Below are 24466 nucleotides of genomic sequence, written 5' to 3'. Positions count from 1 at the left end.
TTACCAACAGAAAAAGTTATTTAGGAAAAAAAACAATTTCTTAATTTCATGCACTTTTAGCATTTCAATATTTGTAAATAATAATGTTATGAATGTTAAAAAACTGCAAACTGTTTCCTAAAGACCAGTGTTATATTTCTAATTACATTTTTATGTTCTTATTTTATACTTTTAAAACATTTTAATGTTTTTTTATTTTAATTTTGTTGCGTTTATTTCTCACTGTGTAGTTTATTACAACATTTTAGTTTTTAGTTTATTGATTTTTAGTTTAGTCATTCAATTTAAACTAAACAAGACACATCAACTAATGAAACAAAAATAAGAAACTAAGAAATATTCAGTTGCATATAATGAAACACTTTCATATATATATATATATATATATATATATATATATATATATATATATATATATATATATATATTATTATTTTTTTTTTTTTAATTTATTTTTTCTTCTCTTGTATATTTATTATTTTTATTGTTTTAGATAATAGTCCTGTAGTCTTTTCTCAAGTATGAATGACCATATTTGTAGCCAATTAAATCACACATTAAAACTGAACTTTAACTGCTGTAAACATTCATAATACTGGCAAAAAAAAAGAATACAAACAAATAAAGTTACATGTTACGACCTATTATTTACTTGTCAAAATGAAAAATTGTGTTTATGATATGTTCTCACCTTCTAAGTGTTATTATAAAGCATCTAATGATGTTTGAATGAAGTGCAAAATTTTCCCTAACAAGCACAGCACCGACGTACTTTACTTTTGTATACACAGTCGCACAACCTCAATATTTGGCTTTGTTCTTAAAAAAAAAAAAAAAAAAAAAAAAAATCAAAACAATGAGAAACAAAGGCGTGTTCTTTACTCTCCACAAAGTTTACCATAAAAACACCAAATGCAATCCACAGTAATACTTTCCCAAGGTAGACAAATAAAAAAAGAAAGCCCCGTTGTAAAACAAGGACCAAACCAAACAAGCATATTCTGCCTGCATCATGACACAAACCACTGAAGAAGAAATGTGAAGGACTCCAGTCATGAAGCGTTAATGGATTGATTTTCAGGTGTCCCCCCCAGTCACTGAAGTCTCTATGAAATGACGCATAGTTTGCATTATCTTCAATGACATCAAAATGGCGGAAGGGAGGAAAAATTGGCACGTTTTACCAAAACCAAAACATTCAGCAAGTATTATAAAAAATGCAATGTTAATGTAAATTAGAGACATGACAGAAACAGCGACCATCGATAACTAGTGGATTAGAGTGGGCTTGCTTTTTTTCCCCCCCTGACAAAACACATGGCAACGAGAGGGCAGATGATTTCAAATGCCACGCTGGGGAAAAAAACAAAACAAAAAAAAAAAAAAAACAGGTCATGTGGTGTGCGGACCAATCAGATGGATTCTAGGGGTGGGCGATCATGGCATGTATTATATTGAACAGGATATTTCAAGGCACTGTGTAACATAACAACTGGCAAACAAGACATCATAAGTTCAGCTTTTCAACTGGTTTCAACTAAATTCTATTTCAATTTTGTCCGGTAACAAAAAGGACTTGCATTGACCGCAAAATACGACGACATTCCCGAATATTTATGCAGCATTTTTGTCAACAAATACAATGTGAACATCAGTCCCTTTTTAAACACGTTTTTTTTTTTTTTTTCGTGTCTTCGACCTTTTAGAAAACAGGAGGAACAGAATCCTAAAACATACCCAACTCAGATCCAACATCTGTGATGAAATGCATTTCACCTCCCTCAAAAAAAAAAAAAAAATAAAAAATAAAAAATAATAATAATAATAATAATATGCACAATACTATGGTCATACTTAAACTGAAATGCATTCTTAAATCACTCCATTGCAACAAAACACAATGTTTTTCCATCACAAAAACGTCTCATTTCAACACGTTTTCCCTTTTCTTTTTACATTCAAAAAAAAAACAAAAAACTTAAAGACGGCATGTTTATACCAGGGAAGTAAAAGAAGTCACTGGCACATAAAACAGGTTCATATTCAACACAAAGATGAGGAGGCGCTAATAAAATCATTAAAGATCTTCATAAAGACCTCACCAAACAGATGACGACAAAAGATCCACAACAGGCTGAAGTGCCGTTACCAAGAAAAGGTTTTAGGTGTCAAAAAATAACCTTAAACACAAAGAAGGGCAGTTCTGGTCAATAGGACATCCCTTTTTCGAACTTTCTCCACTTATTTTATCCAACAACAACTAATAGAGGAGGGGTAAATCGGACAAAAAAATACTACCCCATCCCATTGGTTTGCATACTGAACTTCTTAGACTATAAGAGCAAAGTGGACGATGTGATTGGACATTTACTTCTTGAGCGGCTGGTAGACGGAGGCATTGGGGTCCAAGCTGGAGGGACTGGCGTCCATGAACTTGGAGGAGTAATGCGGGGTCACGGGGCTCATGCTGTTGGTCTCTGCCGAGTAGGTGATGCTGGGCATGACCGCCATGACCTCTGCGATCTTCTGCTTCAACTCTTTTATCTCCTGCTCCTTCTGCAAAATCTGACCTGTGCGCGGGGAAAGAGAGACAGCAGATCAGTGAGCGGAGGCAGAAGAGCCTAAGAGGCACGTTAAGACAGGAAGAGGCACACCTTGAGCAATCTCTAGCTGTCTCTTGGCATCTCCTAGCGCTGAGAAGAGATCCAGTTTGATTCTGGTCTCAGCACTCAGACTGTTCTCGAGGTGCTGGGTCTTGTCCTGCATGGCCGACAGCGCTGACATCAGAACCTCCGTGTCCTTTTCGTTCTCCTTATATTTGCGCAATTCCTGCACGTAGAGAAACAGAGAGTTAGGCATCTGAAGGTCCGTTTTAGTGAATATGAAACACCATTAAACTTAATTCGCATCCTTAATTTGCCATTTTTTTTCTATTTGAGAAAAATAAATCAAAGGGTAAATTAATTTTAAGATTAGATGTTATCCATCTGAACAACTTGAGGCTGCTTCCAAACATGAATGAGAATCTGCAGCCAACTGTGTACCGAATAAACGCAGTTTAACCCAGGAATCAGGTCAAATGTGTATATTTAACTATATGTATGAATGTATGAACAGTGAATCAATAACATTTTTCAACACACACGTATAATATATATATATATATATATTTCAGAGAATAACAGCTCATTTGCACTACTACTTACTAAGTTATGGTTATTTTAGCCTGACATATTCATTATTTATGAAATCCTGACATGATCAGCTGGATTAATGATGCTGGAAATTTTGCATCAGTCAAAAAAAAAAAAAAAAAAAAAAAAAAAAAAAAAAAAAAACTTTTTCATATTACTGTTATGATTGTATTTTTGACCAAATTGATGCAGCCTTGATGAGCTTAAGAGATCAATTTCTTTTGAGATAATTTTTTTGGGTGTAAATGCTGCAACACAATGCGCCTCGCAAAAGGTCATCCCTCCCTGAATGCTTTATTCTAAATATTGCTCTTGGGAAAGCATATGAAAGCAGCGTGTCGGCAGGGGTTCTGGCTTACTTGCGCTTTGAGCTCAAGCTCTCTGATTTGTTCCTCCTTCAGCTTCATGTCGTGTGTGAGCTTCTTGCACTCCGACTCCAGCTCACGTATGCGACTCCTCAGCGAGTCTGTGCACTCTCCTCTGTGAGGACGTAACAAAAACAGCATGCATAAACAATCGCAGCGCAGTATTATCATTTAAAGGCTATTCCACAGACTACGGGGTCTTACCTAGAGGCAGCTGCCAGAGCGACAGCACGTGCGGCTGTGGCCTCTTCCATCTTCTTTCTTTTCTTCTCTTCTGCGAGCTGCTTTTCCACCGCGGCTCGCGCTTCCTGTTCTGCCTTGAGCCGCTTCTCCAGCTGCACAATCGTTTGCTTGTCCTTCTGCTTGGCCTGCACGGCATTATGAAGCCTAATACAGAGACGCACATAATCAACGCTGGCATAAACTGCAGGGGTGGAGAGAGGGAAATGAGCATCTGATGATACAAAGGTAGGTGTAGAATAATAAAATAGAAGTGTACAAATAATTAACAATTAGCATAAAACTGGGGGCCTCGGACACTAATTTTAAGTACTTTTTTTTTAAAACTGTTTTAGCTTGTTTGTTTGAATTTGAGATTTTAATGCATTAAAGTTTATTATTTGTTTTAAATTGATTGTTTTTTGAGAATTGTTAAAAATGTATATAATAATAAAATAAAAACAATTTAAAAATATTCTATTAAAAAAACAATATATACACGTGTGTGTGTATATATATATATATATATATATATATATATATATATATATATATATATATATATATATATATATATATATATATATAGATAGATAGATAGAGAGATCAGAGATTTTATATTTGTAGTTGAATGGTCTTTATGTAGGTGTCTCTACCTGTATACCAGACCTCTCTCTCAAGCCTGATTAATACTGGCCAATCACAATCATTTATCATATCAATGATGAATTGACTAGTATTTACCCTCAATGAAAAACACCACCTGTCAAATGTTTCCAAATAAATCAGAGTTTTGGCACATTGTGGTAATCATCTAGAATGGGATTCAAGCAGCTGGCTTCTCACTTGTTCTGCAGCAACTCGTTTTCCTGGCGGAGCTGGCCTAACTCAGAGCGCATGCTCCTCTCGGCGCTGCTCAGAGAGCTGATCTGACTGCGCAGGTCTTGTTCCACCTGTCTGCTCGCCTGCAGGTCAGCCTTCAGCTTCTTTATGTCCTGCTCGAGCCTGCCAGACAGAGTGAAAATAAAAAAAAACAATGAACAGGACGAACGCACTCCAATTGCTGACTCGGACCACAGTTAAGGACTCTTACCGCACTAACGCATCTGGCTTACTGAGCTGGTTGTTAGGTATACAGTTCTCCATCAGATCTCTGTGAGCTGCGAGGTTCTTCCCTGCGCACTTCTGTTTCTTTTCACTCCTACTGGACGAGGAGGACGGCACGCTGCCATTGGTGGAGTTGTGGCTATGGGGGGAGGAGTTTTTGTAATGTTTGGAGGTGGCAGAGCTTGCTCCTCCACCGCCCACCTCCTCTTTCAGGAACAGGTTCTCGGCGCTGCCGCCGAGCTCGTTGTTGAGTCTCTTAGCGTTTAGGTGGTTCTCCATGTACTCAATGTCTTGTAGTTTAGCATCCACAGTCTGTAGGATGTTGTTGTTTATGCCTATGCTGTGCTGCTGCTGTTGCTTTTTGTCTTTTCCCCCGTCTCTGCCTTTCTCCTTGTACTCTAGTTCGGGCAGAGAGATGGGCAGCTTCTTGGTAATGGCAGTGCCGTTCTGAGCCACTAACACGGAGTCTGCTTCAGACGTGCCTTTTGAGGTGGCTGCCAAATGAACGAAAGAGATTTTAAGGTTACATGGCAATTCTGTCTGAATGGTATGACTACAAGTAAAACACAACAGAAAGCACCATGCAAATGAAAAGGCTATTTAGTGCCACCATATGACTGGTATTATTTTTGCAGTACGTTTAATGTGCACAGTATGAAAATTTTCCATATGCATGGATGCATTAGGTAAAATGTGTGGTATGCATCCAAAACACACAGCACTGAGCACGGTTTCCTACAGTGCCCTAAAGTCGACCCTTTCATTCTCAGTGTGACGAAAGAACCAGGACCTCATCTCTTTGCTTGGGTTGCCAAAAAAACTATTTTTTAGTAAAACTTTGTAAATGACATCAAGAAATATTTCATATTTATTTAATAAATATTTTAAATGTATTATACTCTTTTACATAATAGATAAAAATGTTACTAAAACATATACTCTACTGTTCAATGGTGTTTCTGTTTTGTTTTTGAAAGAAAAAAGTAAAAGTAAAATGGTAACATTGTGAAATACAGTAAAACATTTTGATTTTAATAGGAAATATCTTATGATGGCAAAGATTACTTGTCATCATCATTACTCCAGTCTTCTATCGTCAGAAATCATGCTGATATTTGCTGCTAAAAAAATGCAGGTGGGGGAATCACCTTTAAAGTTGTCCATATTAAGTCCCCGGCAATGCATACTGCTAATCAAAAATTACATTTCAATATATTTATGTTAGGAAATTTGCTAAATATTTTTATGCAACATGATCTTTACTTTAATGCTAAAAATAATTTTGGATATTAAGCAAAGTGGATACTTTTGACCCATACTGTGTATTTTTGGTTATTGTTACAAATATACCCCATTTATATTTATATAATTATATATTTTTATAAATATTTATATATATATATATTACATAATTAGATATGATACATTTATTGTTTAACATTATAAAATGTCATTACTGTCACTTTTCATTAATTCAGTGCATTTTATTTCAAACTGTATTTCTTTTTTAGATTATGGACAATTGGTCTTTGTCTTTGCTTTGCTTAGCTTCCCCTTTAGCAAATCAAGAAGGCGTGATCATGTTATGAAACTGGTCAAATGGTGATCTTACCCTCCTCTGTCTCTCGTTCCTGTCTCTGAAGCATCTGTTGTTCTGGAGGCAGGGCTTGCTGCAGGAGCTGCATGTAGAACTCATTTTCCTTCTGCACCTCCTTTTGTTTGCGCAGACGCATCTTATAGCTGACATAACTCTTGAATCCGAAGCCCAGCGTCACCACGGGATAACCAATGCTGCAATGAAAGAATGGAACAACATGTTACAGAAAACAGAAAAAAAAATATGATTGGTACAACTAGTGATGACTCAACATCAGACACCTTCAGATAATGGCAACACTCCCATTTGCTGCTATGGAGACACCAACAGTGTGTTTACAAATACAAAGCTTGCATTCAAAGTTACATCAGCTATGTTTAATAACCAAAAAATTGGTGAAGCATAATGTGACTTTGTGCATGAAAAGATAATTCACCCCTGAAATACAAGTTGTTGTTTTTTTTTAACATGCAGCTCCCAAGGATGCGATGTGATGGAAGACAGCGAGTTTTTTTGGAAAGGAGTAGCATTAACATACTTCAGAACTTCTCGTTTTTTGAAAGAAAGTAGATCGCACAGGTTTGAAATAACAGCATGTAGCCAAACGTAAATGGAAGCAAAGCTCACCAGTGAGCGCGAATGGACGGCAAAGGTCTACATGAAAATGTTTCAAATCCTTGAATCGGATGGCTGCTTCGATGTAGACGAAGAGAATCCAGAGAGAGACGGTCGGCAGACACACACCTCGCTCTGAAAATACAACGAGAGAGAGATGATGTTCGACAGCTGATCTCTAGCCTGACATTCGTAGGACGTATCAAGGAAAGCATAATTCTTCAAACTATAATGACTTCTAGCCCATTAGTGACCTAGACATCTAAGAAGCTGCGTAAAAAGGCCACCGGCTGTTTGGGAGATCAATAACGTCACACAGGTTTCACGAAACAAGCTCTAGGCCGTAAACAAAATCCTAGTTTGCTGAAGGCACCCTCTCTTGTCGAGACTCGCTACAGGTTGTGTGTCAGCAGGAGCAATCACAGTCACAGCTCAAGGCGTATTGAAGCAGTTTTCAAAGAACAATCACTCGGTGTCAGCGATTCTTTTCCTCCTCTATCCCGAGGTATCACTGAATCGACCCAAGAAAAGGACGTATAATGACAGGAGCGCTTGAAAATCCATCAAAGATCTCTGCCGTTCAGTCAGAGTTCAAATCTTTTTCAAAAATAACAACAACAACAACAACAACACTTCTGAATAAACTACGAACATATTAACCGTCGCGTCAATCACCAGCAAGCGCTTTGGGGGGGAAAAAAATTTAATAAAAAAGCCCACTCGCTCATATAGAAGATAAAGGAACATCCAGAGAGATCTAAATTGTATCGTTTGCATAAGAAAAGCCCTTTCAACATCACCCTCTCTAGTAACTGCTATAAAAGTGAACAGTTGCGTAATATTTAGCAGAATGCTCCTGAACCAAGCCAACGAATAATCGGCAACAAAGACTATAGGCGCTTACTCGCTTGCAAAACTTCTGACGGAGCTTTTCATGCACATGCACAGAAACTCTGAGAGAAAACAAGAAAACGGTCAACTGGGTTTCTGGAAGCACAAGTGGATACGCATGCTTGACGTTTTCTTTGGTCAGTGGAAGTCAAAGGAGGATTGTGCAATTTACGATCACATGATAGAGTTAGCGATAGAGATAGAGTTTCACGAAATCATTTCTTCTATGCGTTCTCTACAGTTCAATCAACTCTATTAGTGTGTAAGCACACAGCGTTCAAAATTTTTGTACGTTGAAAAATATTCTACATATATATATTTAAAAAAAATAAATAAAAATCAGATCAGGACCAACTTTCTGCGAAAGCAAATACGAAAATAGCATCTGACAACGTCGGACTCTGCGTGCAAGAACCTTTACTTCTAAAATGATACTCGTGGAGAGTCAGATGGAGCTTGGGCGATGTTGACCTACCTGTATGCCACACGTACTGTACCCAGACATACGTGCTGGCGGCGAAGAACAGCCATTGCTTGGGGATGAACAGGAGGCAGATGATGTCTGATGTGAATGCGACACACACAAAGAACACAGAGAACGCCTGTGGAATCAGATGAGAAGTGTAGAGATGATCGATTAAGCCCGTGTAGAACGCCACACGCTCAGAGACGTTTATAAAGCTGATTGATTAGCAATCGAGCAGAGAGTGAGCCGTTAGTAACACAGAGAGATCAAATACTCACCAGTCCCTGATATCTAAAGGAATCGTACACGCTCCTGATGAAAAGCCAGAAAGGCCACAGGTACTCGAACCTGAACTCCAGCACAAAGTCAGCCAGCAGAACCAGCGCCCAAACGACCAGGAACTTCAGATACAGGAAGGTACTGCCAGATCAAGAGAAATCGGGAGAATCACGGACAGCAATATTGCCCTGTCCAAACAAACCACACATTATTGAAAAGCTTATTTATGAATGAGAAGCGGATCTTGGGAGTGATTTTTTAGATGGGACCACAGATATACAGCCAGGGTCAACAGCGTCATGTGGAATTAACAGAAACTAGAAGGACTTAGTTGCACAAGGTTTAATCGACAAGAACAATCTAAAAATCAACCGGTTTGCATAAGATTACCTTCATTACAACCCAACACCTGTGGGAAACAGTGCAGGCGACAGAAACGTTTCAATAACGTGACAGCAACATACTGCCCTACTGTGAGATCCAGCTCCGGCTCAGTAGTTCTTTAGTTAGTTTTGGTGGACCAGCAACAGCTACCAGTTGGTCAAGCCGTTTTATTCATTTGTTTTTATTGCAGCTGGTTGAGCAGCCGCAGACTAGCTAGGCACCAGCTACCATGACCCAAAACACATTTGCGCAAGCTGGATCTTGTGATGATGGCCATAAAAGACAGCTGCACGAGAACATTGCACTACATTTAATGCTCATCCTTTCGCATTCTGCACTACTGGATGATACACACAAAAGCCAGCATCCGCGCATACGCTACACACTCGGGCCGGAGCGAAGGACCGCACGGAGCTGTCATCTGTATCTGACTGTGACAGCTCGTAAACGGCCGAGCTCCGTTCACAGACGCCATTACGGTGCGGTCGGTGCTCGGGAGCTCCTCCGTCCGTACCTGCTGTGAATACCCTCGGTGATTCGGTTCCGTTTCAACGGGCGACGGAGTTTGCTGCAATCCGCATTGCGCCGCTTCATTCTCCACCCTTTAGATTCCTGTAACTTTGAACACTCGAGGGGAAACTACGTGGCCGTCCTAATACTGATGCGCATCGCTACGCGAATGCGGGACTGTCAGTTTTTGCCTTGCACTAGACACAAAGAAATAAATAAAAACAGTCTGCGTGAGGCCCTCCCATTTTTATTCTGGACGCCTGGTGACGCAACGACGTCGTACGCTCTGCGCTACGTTCCCGAGGCAAGATGGCGGCATCCTGAGCAGACAACTCTTCTGTCTGATTTTCGTCTTTATTTCGTAAAGGTAAGCGTTAACGTTGACGTGGCTTGAGGTTGCGATGGTTTGTATAATAATACTGAAGTGAAACGGTTGGCGTACTGCGCACACGCGGTGTTTTTAAATATAACACTCCGGATCACTTCAACACATGCCTTCAGCCATGCTTGAGCTAGATGAGAAGAAACAACAGCTTGTTAGATATGTCGGGAGAATTAATTATTGCTTGAATAACATTTTTGGGGGAGAGCATACGTTGTGGGGAGCTTATATCTATGTTTATTAGAAATACTTGCATTTGTTGTTTTGTAAGTTACAGATTAGTGTTGATCTGTTCATGTCAACATTCCACTTGTCTATAAATGTACTTTTTTTTTTTAATGAAACTTTTTTAACTTTTTTCAAGATGATGTACACAAACATCGCTGTAATATATTGCATATTTAATTAATGTATATAAATGGTATGTATTTAATGTGAGTAGAATCTAGAAATGTATTTCCATGTCCACGTTATCACAACAAATGTTTTTTAGAAATTAATTGTAACTGAAAACATATTTTTCTTAAAATAATAATGATTTTATAAAGTAATACTGAAATTATATTTGAAACCTGTGATTTGACACTGAAAACAAGATTTGAAATGGAACTAATGAAAGAAAGAACACTTTAAATGACATTCCTTTTGTTTACAATTTCTTTTTTATTTCTAGTTAATAGTTTAGTCCAGATAAATTACCATTTAAGACCTGGGGTCAGTAAGATTATTTATTTCTTTTATTTTAAAAGGAGAGAAAAAAAAATAAAAAATAGTAGTATTGATGTGACGCATTCCTTGTGTTTCTGAGCAAGTAACATCCCAGTGTTAAGAAGCATGGCTTAACAAGAATGATGTGAAAACATAATAATAATAATGATAATAATAAAAGCTTTCAATAGCATGCTTACACTACTTGTTGCTCTTGTTATTTCAGTTTTTTAGAAAGTACATGAAGATGCCTGCGGTACTGATCCTCAGCAATGAGGTGGTCAAGATGAGGGTGGAGGTCAAAAGGGTGAAGGTGCTCCTCATCCGGAAACTCATCCGTCAGATCTTAGTCCTGGAGAAGAAGAAAGGAAGTGAGGCAGTCCTGGAGAAGTTCCGCAGACGAGCTGCCAGACTTCGGGAGGAGATCCATGAGCTGAAGACCATCTCACTTGACAGGGTTACCAAGGCCGCCCTACAGAAGGACATCAGCTTTGAGAAAGTATGCCGGGATAAAGAGGCCAGTCTATCCGAACGAGCCATAGCCCGCATCGCCACACACCCACAGTTCAGCAAGAAAATCCGGAGCATAAAGGCAGCCATCAAAGCCTTCAAAGAAGAGAGAACAAATCCATTAAATGCTGAAAAACAATCAAAAACCGTTGTAGAAAACGCCACGTCACTAGATCAGTCGCAAAGAGATAACGATGGTGATGATTCGTGTTCAGAGAAGTTAAGCGATGAAGGTGATGATGAGGAGCTGAAAAAGGATGAGGGTGATAAAAAGACAGATGAAGACAGGCCAGAGGTGATAGATGGGTTCACAGAGGAGAGCCAGAAGACGAGTGTAGAGACAATAAATGAACAGACCAATCAGTGCCAGAAGAAAGAATCATTAACAGTTGAGGTGAGTGTATTTGAAGTGTATTTGGTGTTTTTAAAATATTTTAGTTTACATTGAGTGCAGGTGATACTATTATTAGATGCTATAAAACAAGCTGTATCCAATTATACAATGAAACAGTGCTGATAAAATAATGTTAAATTAATGTTTTTCCCGAAATGAATCAGCCTCATGTTCTTCCAAACCCATATGTTGTTATTTTGTCAGTGGAACACAAAAGATACATTTTTGAAGAGTCATATAACAGTTTCTTGTAGAGAAGAGGCTGATAGTCACTGCTCACAGAAAATATTTCCCTCTGCATGCTTTCAAATATTCATCTAAAACACGTTGTCAGGTTAGATGTGTATCTCAGGGCTAAATGTCATTGGTGAAAACCATGCCAACAACATTACTATAATCTGGCAAAACTGTTGATAGATGAGTGCCGTTGTCTAGCTTGATTAGTTTTGCCAGAGTTACCATGGCCAATTTCCCTATCCTCACAATAAAAAGAGGCCAAAGTCAAAAAATAACCAGAATTTGGAAAACCTGAATTTGTAAACCTGAAAATCAGTGTTTGCTTGCATGCAAAAACAATACAAGATGTTTGAAACCTGGGATCTGATATTTTTGGTTAAGAATGGGTAAATCTAAATATACACTTATTCAAAAGTTTGGGGTCAGTGAGATGTTTTTATTATAATATTAAGAAATGTTTATTGCGTAGCAATTTGTACTTATTTTTAATTTTTTCAATTTTTCACCACAATAAATGCATCCTTTGTGAACAAAAGGACAAACTGAATGGTAGTGAAAGACATTCACATTCAAAGTAAACACTGGATTTAATTATCTTTTCAACATGCTTAAGCCACTGTACAATCAAAGGGGCCATCCAAAAATGAAAATTCTGGCATTAGGTATCTGGTATCTGAAGGTATCTGAAATGTGTCCAGGATCAGAAGTATAGTATATCATTAAAATACTCCATGTGACATCAGTGGTTAAATCGTAATTATATCATAAGCATAATTGTATCGTACTGTAATAGTAACAACACTTCTGAGAGTAGCACAACACATGAATAGTGATGGGGAGGAGAAGTATTAAAATAAAGTCATGGTTTTTGTTTTATTTGCATACAGAAAGCATTCTCATAGCTTCATAAAATTACAGTTGAACCACATGGAGTATTTACTTACTATGTTAATAATGTCCTCACTATGTTTCTGGGCCTGGGGACCTTTTAGATGCACAGGGCCAGAAAGCTCTTGACATGAGGGCGAGTAATTAATGACTTTACATTAATTTACATTTTTGGGAGAACTAACCCTTTATGGTTAAACAGTTAAACAACTGTGACTCTGAAACTAAGGTACATACTGCAGAAAAAACATTTTGTGTTACCTGGAAAACAACAGAATACAGGTTTGGAGTGAAGATGAGTAAATATTGAAAGAATGTTCCTTTATAGAATAATTAACAAATGCTTTTATTCACTATCTGTGAATAGTATTATACTTTTTACTTGAAGGTTATTCTGAAATAAATGTCTTTTACAGGGATCATCTGAAACAGTGGGCATCCCAGAGGAAGTTATCAGGATGAGGAAGGAAGTGAAGAGGGCGAGGGTACTGATCATCAGTAAAATGACAGAGCAAGTGGCTTCTCTGAAGAAAAAGAAGAAGGGTCAGGAATCTGAGTTGAAGGAAAGCCAAGAAAAAGCAGCTGAAATCATGAAAAAAATCACGGCTTTAAGGAGCCTTAAGCTGGATCAGGTGACCATGACTGCACTTCAGGACAATGTTGACCTTGCGAAGGTTTTGCAGGACTCTCAGGCGAGCCCAGTGGACAGAGCCATCGCACATATCGCCACACATTCCCGCTTCATCAACAAGCTCCAGAAGGTCAAAGAAGCCATCAAAAAAGAAAGAGCTAAAGCTGTGGAAGCAGAGCAGAAGAAGACTGACAAACTGGATACGGTGCAGTCCCAGAATGAAGATGAGGAATCGGAGGAGGAAGACGAGGAATCAGAAGAGGAGCCAGAGGAAGACGAGGAATCAGAAGAAGAACCAGAGGAAGACGAGGAATCTGAAGAGGAAGACGAGGAACCAAATGAGGACAACGGTGATTACAGTAAAGAGGAGGGTGATGTGGTAGAGGAAAAACTGAACAGTTCTAACCCTGGGACCCATACGTCTAGCGTTGCAGAGCCAACAGAAAGTACACCTTCCAAGATCATCACAACATCTCCAGAAAGATCTAAAGGGGTTGAAGTTAAATCACAGAAAGCAGAGGCCACTGCTCGTAATATCAAAAGTTCTCCTGAAATGTCTTCAAATGTAAGTAAGAAGAACCTTGGTAAAGCAAGCAAAGAAACAGAGGCCGCCTTAAAGCCACCAAAGAAAAAAGACCTACCTGAGACCAAGAGGGTTGAGGCAGAAAAGGACAAGGAAGAAAGCGATTTATCAGATGAGGAGGAAGAGAAGGAATATTTCGATGACAGCACAGAGGAACGTTTCCATAAGCAGTCGTCTCAGTCTGAAGAGAGTGATGACGATGATTTCTTTCTGGGCAAGGTTAGCAAATTCAAGAAACGGAAAAGTAGCCAAAGTAAAGTCGAGGAGAAAAAGAGCGAGCTTCAGAAAACTGACAAGGAGGCCGTCAGCAAACCCCATGAGACGAACCTAGGTAAACTGCAGTCTGTGTTTTGCCCAGTGTTGTCCAAATCTAGCGTGTCCTCTCAGAAAGCAAAGTTTGGCTCGAGACCTCCTCGGTTCCAGAACCGGAGGAAAGGTCCTGAGGGTAGGATGAAAGCATCTCAATATAAAGGCCAAGACCTTGGTGCTGACAGGAGGACGGCTCCGTTCAAACCCAACAGAGAGACTTTTAAAGCTGCTGAACAAAAGCAAGCGGGACCTTCAGGGGCAGAGAGGGGGAGGCCGCAGTTTGAGCAGAAGAGGAGTCCCAGAGGTCCACCTGGCAGGATGTCAGACCCACCCCAGCAGTGCCTCCATCCCTCATGGGAGGCTAGCAGGAAGAGAAAGGAACAGCAGTCACAAATCGCAGTATTCCAAGGGAAAAAGATCAAATTTGACGAGGATTAAGAAATTAAATTAATTTGTTTTATTCACCTTGAAAAAGTATTTACTATGAAGCTGTATTAATACACAGATGTTAAACTGTTCAAAGTGATTTTTCCATTGTGTGTAATACATACGTCATAGATAAAACTGTGTGAAAGTGTTTTATTATTATTATTATTATTATTATTATTTGTTTTCCCTCATACAGTTCCAGTTTTTCCAGCTGCACCATCAAAGACTTCCTAAGTATTGATGATATTTACCTCACAATGGCCAGTTTGATATGTTGAATTATATTATATATATACTGCAGTAAATTTTGCCCTGTATTCTAGTTTAAACGTTTCTAAAATTGTACACAAATATTATCTGCCCTGTAGTATAATGAAAAGAACATTTTCAAATCTATTTATGTTCATTTTACTTTAACTAGTTTTTAATTCGGTGGTTTCTTTTGGTTGTGGGTAATAAAATACCAATAATATTTTCTGTACGTTTTGCTTCATGTTTACTTTTACGTATCTGTTAGAATTAAGCGTCTGATATATTTATTTTTCAGTTTATTAGATTAGACTATGTAGTGCACTAAGATTGTGCTGGATATCTAACGCCCCCTAAAGGACAAGCCGGTGTATTTTTTTAAAAAATCCGCCATCTTGTGTTTTCATTGGCTCCGCTTTACCAACACGTCAGCGCTTGAGGGCGGAAAACAGAACGGTGCTGGCCAATGATTTCGCATATGCAAATCCGTTTCAAATATTTCCCGGGAAATCTGAGTTTCGCGGGAGGACCTTTCGCGCGTAAACCTCATCCCCTACTTCATTGTCCGCTTCCTGGAGCCATTTTTCGCTCTAGCGAGAGGGAGTTTGCATCGCATTTTAATCGCTTACATCGGGTGTTTTAGGCTTCAGCGATTTCACTCATATTACATCGATGCATTCCTAACACTGTGCGCTTTCATCATTTATGATTATTTTGCATCCGCTCGCTCGGATTTGAGAGAAATCGAGCCTCAAAGCACAAGTGGGACAAAGGGAACCTGCGCCTCTGAGGATCATGAGAAAGGGGGGTTCCTCGGTCCCAGGACAAGTAATGTTAACAGGGGTTGTTAGAGGTGAACAACACGGTGTTTTTAGCGCGGTTTCCGATCGACGGTGTGCAGCTTATTCCAACGCAGCCCGTATACAAATAAACACACCGCCGTCCACTAATAATGTCTGTGCGCCCGAGGCTTCTGCTGACAGTTTGTACACAACTCCTTTACAAGGAGCGACGCATGGGACGGGACTGCGACCCACGCTGGGACGACCACCGGTGAGTGTCCGCTTTAATTTGGCGTTTAAGTGTTGCACATTCAATCCTGTAGATGTTAAGTCGTTAGGCTAAGTCCACTTAGCCTACTTCTGCTGTCATCATGGCTACCTCTGAAGCTGCTTTATGTGCATTCGGTATCCGGAGCAGGCGGGTTTATCGCGTACAACTTAAATCAGCACGTTTTAGATATCGTTTAACTGCGAGTCGTTTATTGAATGTCCCCAAACCGCGCAACGATGACTGTTTATCACACGCACCCATGCAAGCATGCATATTTCCGCAGTGTAGTCCCTGCTGTTTTTACGATTCAACTTTAACCGTATCGGACAGTACGACTGCAACTGTACGCGACAAGATGCGTTAATGCATTGGTTTTGATTTTGATTTTTTTTAAGCTGTAACCACAAGAGTTTAGTATTTGTAACTCGGTCGGTTGCCCACTTGCACGCTTTTTAAAGTTTTCTTCGAAAGCTCGAGCGTTGCTGCTGTAAATCGCGTTATATAGGTCTGACACGGATAACGCGACGCGCAACGTCGATCCGATACGCTCTGATAGAAGTCTAGGAGTCCGCTTAACTCGCAAAAGCTTGAATTGGTGGAGTCTAGGCCCTGGTTTGTTGTCTTAGGATGGGGGATGGAGTCAGTTTTGAGCTCGCGGACTCTGCTAAGCCAAATGCTTTGCTAACTGTTGTTTTTATCGTTATTTGCTGCAAACTCCCGCCTGGCATCTGTTTAGAAAGTATTTTGACGTGCGCGAGGTCGATGTTTGTCATATTACCCGAACTTAAACGGCTTATAGGGAGTTCAAAGTTTGGTTTTGTTTTATAGGGACCAGGACATGAAACAATACAGCAATTATGACCGCTTCAGGCTTAAATTTAGATGCTTTCAGTTCGAAAAGGATAAGTGTAAAAAAATGAAATGAGTTGCAAGTAAACAAAAACATGGGTAGAAGCAGAAGGGGGACGAATGAAGGAACAATAACACTGAAAATAATGTCATACGAGATTATTGTACGTTATATTGGGAATATTAATCATAAAATTAAACTTGAGGCTAAATATAGAGCTTTAATTTGAAGATGTGTATAAAAAAAAGCTAATTTTGAGATTGAGAATTTGTTTGCATACATTTTTTTTTTTTCCTGAAAGATTTGAAGGTTTACAAAAATCTATTCTCATTTGTGCAGTGATACGGCATTTATAACTCCACATGTCTGTCATTAAATCCAGCAAATTTTTTTATCAAAAAATGTCTAAACTTCAAATGCAAACGTGTTTCTGTCTACACACTTACACAAGCTCCAATTTGCACTTCCTATGACATCACACGGTTTCCTATTTAACATGTTATGATGACAGCAGGGTTTTTGCAACACGCAAAATGCAAAAAATAGATCTCGACTGCATCTATAATTATCACGGGGTCAGCGGTACACTTAAGATTCTCGGTGGTCACTGAGTTTAAGGCTTTGGTAATGGAGGACAGCCATTTTGATTCCTCCTTGCTCCAGGTGTTTGCCTTTTTTAAATGTTGTATTTATTAACTAATATCTGCTTTTTCTTTTTTTTGTTGTTGGTAAGATGAATCCTGGATGGTTTGCAAAAAAAAAAAGCACTTACAAGGTGTTAGTCTTGATAAATGTACTTTTTATGGCCGTAGACACTATATTGGCATGTTTTTATTTATTACCCAATGATTTTGCCAACTTTTCCAAATAATGTAAGTGTTGGGTTCAATCTGCTCAGACATTTCTATGAATAATGCACACGTTTTGTTCTTAAAACGAGGACATTGGCTAACTATTGCATAAAATGGGAGTTTTAGCTTTCCGGTGCATTTGAGTTGTGTAGCGCTTACATTGCATATAATCAAGTAACCTTGACGTATTTTCTTTTTTCTTGGAACAGGCTAAAAGGAGACTGGAGCTGGACATCACAGACCACCAGTACAGCGAGCCAGCTAAAACCCTTCGGAGCCGCAAAGGAGCTCTAAAGCTGAAGGTCCCCAAAGGTATAAAGTTCATTATGTCATTCCACGTTTTTGCTGATGTGATAAGTGTTGCGGAGCCGCCTAATATTAAGTTATACCGTATAATTACATCACCAACCAGCCCTCCTTCGTTCTGCTGCAGAGGTTTGAATGATTAAATGGCCTCTCTTGCGTTTCAGCTCCCAAAACCCCACCGGAGAAGACCCGATACGACACATCCTTGGGATTCTTGACTAAAAAGTTCTGTCAGCTGCTGGCGCAGTCCTCCGATGGAGTGCTGGATCTCAATAAAGCCGCCATTGTGCTCAACGTCCAGAAGAGACGTCTGTATGACATCACCAACGTGCTGGAGGGGGTGCGCCTCATCAAGAAGAAGTCGAAGAACAACATACAATGGCTGTGAGTTACTTGAAAGTGTGGTTTGAGTTAAGCAACGCTGACTGTTTTGGACATTTAGTATATTTGGGTTCTTGGTTCAGATTGAAAGAGTTTTAGGAGTTGACTTGTTCTGCGCTGCATGCAGGGGCTCCAGTTTGCCGTCAGAAGGTGGCGTTCCGTCTCCGGCCGTGCAGAGTCACAGCCTGGCCAGAGAGATGCTCGCGCTCACTCAGGAGGAGAGGCGCTTGGACGAGCTCATTCAGACCTGCACGCGCAACGTCCAGCAGATGACTGAAGAGATACACAGTCAGAAATATCCTTTACTAGCATTCAGCTGTGTTTTCTCAAGCGTAATGGCCGCTGGAGATCAGGAAACGAGAGCGCTAGAAGCAATTGAAGTTAATAACTTGTTTTGTCCTTAACCTTTTTCCACATATGCTTATGTGACCTATCAGGACATCCGAAGAATAAAGAGCCTAAAAGACCAAACCGTCATAGCGGTTAAAGCACCATCTGAAACAAAGTTGGAGGTCCCTGACCCAAAGGAGGTAACTCATTTCTGCATATTAAAATGTTATAGTAGTTGGTAGCAATTTTAAGTGCTACAACAGTTTTCAGCTGCAGGCATTTAAATGTCCGTTTAGTGCACTGATTGAAGTGTCACAATTTTAAAGACATGGTTCGCCCCAAAAGTGATAATTACCCCATGGTTTACTCAAATACATTGAGTCATATAAAATGTCCTGTGCTGCATTTCCCAAAAGCACCGTGAGCTTAAGTACATTGTAGAATCTTTGGTACCAGTGGGGCTATGATAAGCTTAGGCTAACAATGCTTTTGGGAAATGTTGGCTGTTGAGGTTTTGAATTCCAGTAAAGTGAGTCCATCCATCAGAAAAATACTCCCCATGGCTCACTTTCTTACACTGCTGATGACATGGCATAAGATCCGGTGAGAAGTACAGTGGATAGCAAATGAGATCGGTCACAAATTAGAAGTGATTTTGTTTGGGGCTCTTGGGTTGTTTTTTATTTTTTTTTGTGAAGCAGTTTTGGTTCTTCAGTAAGTCCGTTGAGGTCAGACACAAATGGAAAAAATTGATATTCTGGAGTGATGAGTAGAGAATGATTGTTAATCCTCATTGGTCAAATCACAAATGTCAAAATGCCCACCATGGTGAATATTGTTGTAAATGCAGTTGGTAAGTCATGGTCACAGTTGGGTAATCAGTCAGTATTAAGGCATTAGATCTTAAAAGCACTCTTTGAATGGTTGTTTTCACTTTAGGAAATTAAAGCTGCATTTGAACCAAATTCTGGACAATGATGCCAGTGATAACCATCAATAAAATTCTAACAATGCAATCTCAGGCGAGAGTATGTGGGGAGTCTTAACCGCTTTCTGCTTATTTTGAAATTGGATATTAGTCTACATATTGATTGTCTGCGTGAGTAAACCATTTGTTGTAATCTAAAATCTAGAAATATTTTACAAAAACCCATCAATCTGCTTCAGAAGACATGATAACCCACTCAAAGGGGTGAAGGTTCCTTTCACAATGTATATCCAGTTAATGAAGTTTCAAAATAATAGCCACGAGCATTACCAAACTCGTAAGGGCCAGTATACATTTAAAAAAAAAAACAAAAAAAAAAACGCTCAGACTGTTAATTTCAAAGAAAGTCATATGTTGTAAAAATGCTGTACATTTTAATTTTTGGGTGAACTCAAAAATTCAAGTTTACATCTGGATTTGTTGTCAGTGCTTTTTAAATTTGTGCACTGACTTGTTCGTTAAACTCTACATTCAATTAAAGTTGAAACTCTCACTGACGGCCCTGGTACTGATTCAACTGATTTGACAATTGGAACACACCAAAGACGAATCTGGCAAATGCTCAGCTGAACGTTGGTATGTCCTGGCCTTTACCGGTCCAGATTCTAAAATAAATCTGACTTTACTGGGCTTGAGTCGACATTGGAGATGTTGGGCCTTCTGATCATTCTGATTGGCTGTTCAGCTGGCGAATCAGTGCAAGAAGGAAAAAAAATTGCATGGGTGCAGAAAGAATGTGCTCCTTGGCCATCGAGTGTCAACACTGCCGCTGTGAGCCGACACCATAGCACTAGTTCGTTGTCAGCTTGGTGTGTACCGGACTTTAGGAGTGATGCCGTTGTTAAGCCGCAAGAGAAGGGGGGAAAACGCAAATGAAATACTTCATACACTTTCTGTGTGACTTCAGTGAGGTATCAACTCACGCTGTTCATTCAATCTTCTAGTACAGTGCAAGTCAATAAAAATAAAAAAAACTTATAGACAAGGAAGTTCCAAACAGTTAACTTTAGGGCAGTCGGTTCGTAGCTTTGCTTTTAATTGCTTTTAATATCTGACATGTCAGAAATTAATCCGACCATCTGATCGAGTAGGGCTAATCTCTTTTCCCCCTGTACACTGCAAGATAAACGACTCGTGACAAAGCTAAAACTTGGTCACAAGGCAGAATTTGGCTCAAAATTGGATAAATTGCATAGTGTAACGGCTTAATAGTTACTTTGGATGTACTAAAAGCAGCTCATTTAAAAAAGTGATTTAACTCCTATTTAATATCCATTCAGAGTTTACAGGTGCACCTGAGCAGCTCCAAGGGTCCCATTGACGTTTTCCTCTGCACGGACGGTGGTGACTCCGGGAGCCTGCTGCAGAACGGCCTTGATGTGAATGGAAATCATCCTGCGTTTCTCAAAGTCTCCCAAGGCAAGAACCTCTACAGCAACAATTTGTCCTTCCAAAAAAAAGAAAAAAGAAAAAAGTTCATCCTTCAAGTATTCTTTCCTGTTCTTTGATTTCAGAAGCCGCTACAGATGGAGTGGCCGATGGCGTGAAGATGAACGGCAGCTCTAACGGTGGCGTCAACGGTTACGAGCCCCTGACCGGAAGTGCCCCTATGTCACCCCTCAGTTCCTCCTTGTCTTCCATTCTCCAGCAGCCGGAGGAGTCCATCCCCTTCGTGCCGCTGTCTCCTGCTCTTCTCAGTGATGAATACATGCTGGGCCTGGGTGATGAGCAGGGCATAAGCGACCTGTTTGACTCCTGCGACCTGGACACGTTAGCGCTGGATGACCTGCTCAGGATATGAGCCGTCCCGGAGACCGACCGGACCCGTTTTCAAGTTAGTCGATGGTGCTTCTTGGTTCCTGAATGGTATCTGGATTGGCGAGATTGGTGGGCATAACTCTGGGCATGAACTACAGACTGAACTTCACGAATACTAGAATTTTGTCGCGTTTGACATTGACCGTTTACGCATGGATCCTACTGCTAAGGGATCCAAGATTTCTGTTGTCTGATACTGTACAGATGGGTTTCTGTATCCTGATAATGTCGTTTTAAAGTTACTTTTAGTGTGGTGAATTGCATGAGCTGTGTGATTTATGATCTTTGTCATACCAGATTTCCTGACGGCACTGCTACAAATAACGCCGAAAGGTCACAATTTCTTGAAAATGGAGTATTTCTCTACTCTTAATGTGGATGTTATTGTCCTTTTGAGAAGCCCTTGCTTGCTTCCTTGGAGGAAGAAACGTCTCTGCATCATAGGTTAGCTAAGTATCAAAAGATCAGCGAGTTGTTTCGTTATTGAATGATCCAAAGTGCATTTGGTGCTCTATCATTAGTATGCTTTTTGCCAGTGTTCAGCTTCTCAGGGCACAGATCAAGGAGCGAGTGCTTTGTGTGGCCATCTAGTGATCGCTGGGTAAAATCAAATGTTTTCCTGAGCTACAGTGTCTTATCCCTTTTGTTACCAAAAGATTTTTCGCAAAGAAATGACGATGTTTATGCATTGCGGTGCGATTCATCGTTTAAACAAAAAATATAATTATTCTGCGAGTTCGGATACTACAGATTTAAATTTTAGATTGGCAAGTGAACTTTGAATATAAGCATAATGTAGTCCCCCTTAATGTTGAATGTATTTCAGTATCTGGATTGCACTGAAGACTGAAGTCTTACGAAGCCATCATGTACGTCTGTGGCGTAAATCGCCATGATTATAACGGAGAATTGTAGGTTTTTCAGTAGCAGGGTTTTTTTTTTTTTTTTGTTTTCTAATAGCTTCCCCAGCATTTTTTCCCCATTTTTTTTTTTTTTTTTTTTTTTTTTTTTGCTCATTCCTATAAATTATTTTTTTTCTCCCCACTTCTGGAAAAGGCACATTACGTGCTTATACACAGGCCACTGATCTAAAACTTTTCTTTTTCAGTCTTTATTCCTGCAAATTAGACTGCCATTCTGTTGCTTTACTTATTTTATTTTATTTTTTTTTAATAAATATTAAGGAGAGTTCAATTGTTGAATACTTCAAATGTGAAGTAACTTGTTATTGCAGTTTTTGCTGTGGTTAAAGTAAATTATGGTACATAATTTTGAATTAGTGCTAATGCTCACTAGTTCTTGATTCTGCGTTGAAATGAGGGATGGTCATGTATGCAGCCATATTGCATAGAAAGTTATGATTAATCACCAGTATCTATTCTATTCTACGGTGCAGTTTGATTTACCCCAATGTAGATTTTTTTTTTTTTTTTTAAACAATTAAGAGGCAGTTTTGTGTGCCAATGTGTGTGAAAATGTGAAGTTTTATATGTGGATTGTAAACTGCGCATCAATTGTTTGCAAATTGTTTTTAATAAAGCTATGAATTTCTGCATATTCTGCCCTGCTGTGTTCGTGTATGATGCATACAATACATACAACTGTATCACACAAGCAATTATTTCAGCTTGCATAACTATCTCTGTTGAGGAGATGGTACTATAAGTCTTTATTCATTCTCGTGAGAAACTCCTCAAATCCTCAGTGTTATAGTTTTGTCAGTTTTTGCTGCGCCTCTTTGATATTAGGTTTGAATTCCAAATTATGGTTATGTCTGTTGTTTGGTATGAACCGAAATAAAGAAAATGTCTAGTGGCCCATATTAGGAGTAAGCAGAATCACTGGGGAGTTTCCGTTCGAATAAAATATGAAAATAATGAAAGAGCTGTTGGATGAACTTTTAGTTCAGTTGAATTAAAATTTTATATACACGCTAGTTAATATGCTCTACATTGCTAAACTAACAAATGTATTTTCTCTTTCTGAATGAATGTGATGCCTGTCTTCCTCCCGCTTACCATTAGATGGCATGTTCTTCATTTGAAAGAGAAACTTTCTCTCAACCACAGTCTTGACAGCGTTCCCCTCAAATCAATGCAGTGCCATTGAATGTAGATGTTACGCTGCTTCTTTCAAAACCCGATGACCACATACATTTTGGTCTTGCGAATTTACGCGGCTTCCTTTAGCGCTGCTTTTGCAAAACGGTAACGCGTTAGCATCGTTTCAAAGGCGTTCCACGTTATTTCAGCCCTGCTGACTAAATGTTGAATTTCACATTATGCTTTGAGTCCACCCAGAACGAACAGACGGACCCGTTCATCTACAGACGTCCCTTATCTCGCCACGTTTGGACTAATGCGTCTCGGCTTCGAGCCTGTCTGCTCTTTGTCTGCAAGAAGCAGCAGCAGCAGTGAATGGGCAGGCAATCTATGATGTAATTTGTTTTGAGTAGCTCTCCTCTCGCCCATCTTTAGGGGGCACTGTTGAGACGCCAAAGAGGGCCCAGACGCACTTAACCTAATTCCCCAGTTTTTCTTGCCAGACACTAGGTTCATGGAAAGTCACAGATTTTATCAGTTATTCAAATTATAGCATCCATCCAGCAGTTAAAACAAATGGCTGCAGCTGTTCTCATTGGTTATGTGAAAACTGATATTTGTGTGCCCTTGATTAATGCTTCATTCAGCTGCTGCTGTTGTCCACGCAGGCTCCGGTGGGAAATTTCAAGCCAGACGGTCGCAGAGCGCCCTTTATTTTAGCCTGCGCTGCCACAAATGATTGTTTTGCGTCGTTCTGCGCGCCGTTCATTCCTCTGCACGCGTGTTGAGTGCTACGGTAAAGCTGGGACGTACACACGCATCGTACACGTGCGCACACGCACGGCATACGCTGCTCCTCATTCATAAAAGCGCACGGCGTGTTTTGATGGATGCTGATTG

At 39.6% G+C, this 24466-nt stretch overlaps 3 protein-coding genes across 3 annotated transcripts; 2 read left to right on the top strand and 1 right to left on the bottom strand.

Annotated features, from left to right (window-relative positions):
- Window positions 1-857: 857 nt before the first annotated feature.
- On the bottom strand, window positions 858-9767 carry maco1a (macoilin 1a). Its single transcript, XM_043216943.1, is given in 12 exon segments — window positions 858-2570; window positions 2655-2829; window positions 3554-3674; window positions 3764-3946; window positions 4625-4783; window positions 4872-5379; window positions 6498-6676; window positions 7110-7119; window positions 7122-7232; window positions 8464-8590; window positions 8733-8874; window positions 9632-9767. Coding segments are annotated over 12 exon segments (1998 nt in total). The 5' UTR covers window positions 9712-9767; the 3' UTR covers window positions 858-2367.
- Window positions 9768-9778: 11 nt separating this feature from the next.
- LOC122323247 (serum response factor-binding protein 1-like) lies at window positions 9779-14833 on the top strand. Its single transcript, XM_043216940.1, has 3 exons — window positions 9779-9994; window positions 10944-11621; window positions 13163-14833. The coding sequence occupies exons 1-3, from the start codon at window positions 9779-9781 to the stop codon at window positions 14705-14707; spliced, it is 2439 nt and encodes an 812-aa protein (XP_043072875.1). The 3' UTR covers window positions 14708-14833.
- A 675-nt stretch (window positions 14834-15508) lies between these two features.
- On the top strand, window positions 15509-22470 carry e2f3 (E2F transcription factor 3). Its single transcript, XM_043216942.1, has 7 exons — window positions 15509-16000; window positions 17911-18013; window positions 18172-18391; window positions 18516-18683; window positions 18804-18918; window positions 20987-21125; window positions 21221-22470. Exons 1-7 carry the CDS (start codon window positions 15743-15745, stop codon window positions 21505-21507), a joined length of 1290 nt encoding a protein of 429 aa, XP_043072877.1. The 5' UTR covers window positions 15509-15742; the 3' UTR covers window positions 21508-22470.
- The last annotated feature ends 1996 nt before the right edge of the window (window positions 22471-24466 follow it).

Source organism: Puntigrus tetrazona, chromosome 19 (genome assembly GCF_018831695.1).
Source record: "Puntigrus tetrazona isolate hp1 chromosome 19, ASM1883169v1, whole genome shotgun sequence".
Classification (NCBI taxonomy): Eukaryota; Metazoa; Chordata; class Actinopteri; order Cypriniformes; family Cyprinidae; genus Puntigrus; species Puntigrus tetrazona.
Note: the sequence above shows the minus strand (reverse complement) of the source record. Positions and strands in the feature narration are given on the sequence as shown.

What these genes read in the sequence shown, in the direction of transcription:
- LOC122323247 (XM_043216940.1), top strand. Translation starts at nt 9,779, where the DNA reads ATGCGCATCGCTACGCGAATGCGGGACTGTCAGTTTTTGCCTTGCACT. An exon ending in TTCGTCTTTATTTCGTAAAG is followed by an intron (nt 9,995 to 10,943) that starts GTAAGCGTTAAC and finishes TTGTTATTTCAG; the next exon opens with TTTTTTAGAAAGTACATGAA. An exon ending in AAGAATCATTAACAGTTGAG is followed by an intron (nt 11,622 to 13,162) that starts GTGAGTGTATTT and finishes TGTCTTTTACAG; the next exon opens with GGATCATCTGAAACAGTGGG.
- e2f3 (XM_043216942.1), top strand. Translation starts at nt 15,743, where the DNA reads ATGAGAAAGGGGGGTTCCTCGGTCCCAGGACAAGTAATGTTAACAGGG. An exon ending in AAGAACAACATACAATGGCT is followed by an intron (nt 18,392 to 18,515) that starts GTGAGTTACTTG and finishes CGCTGCATGCAG; the next exon opens with GGGCTCCAGTTTGCCGTCAG. An exon ending in AGGTCCCTGACCCAAAGGAG is followed by an intron (nt 18,919 to 20,986) that starts GTAACTCATTTC and finishes ATATCCATTCAG; the next exon opens with AGTTTACAGGTGCACCTGAG.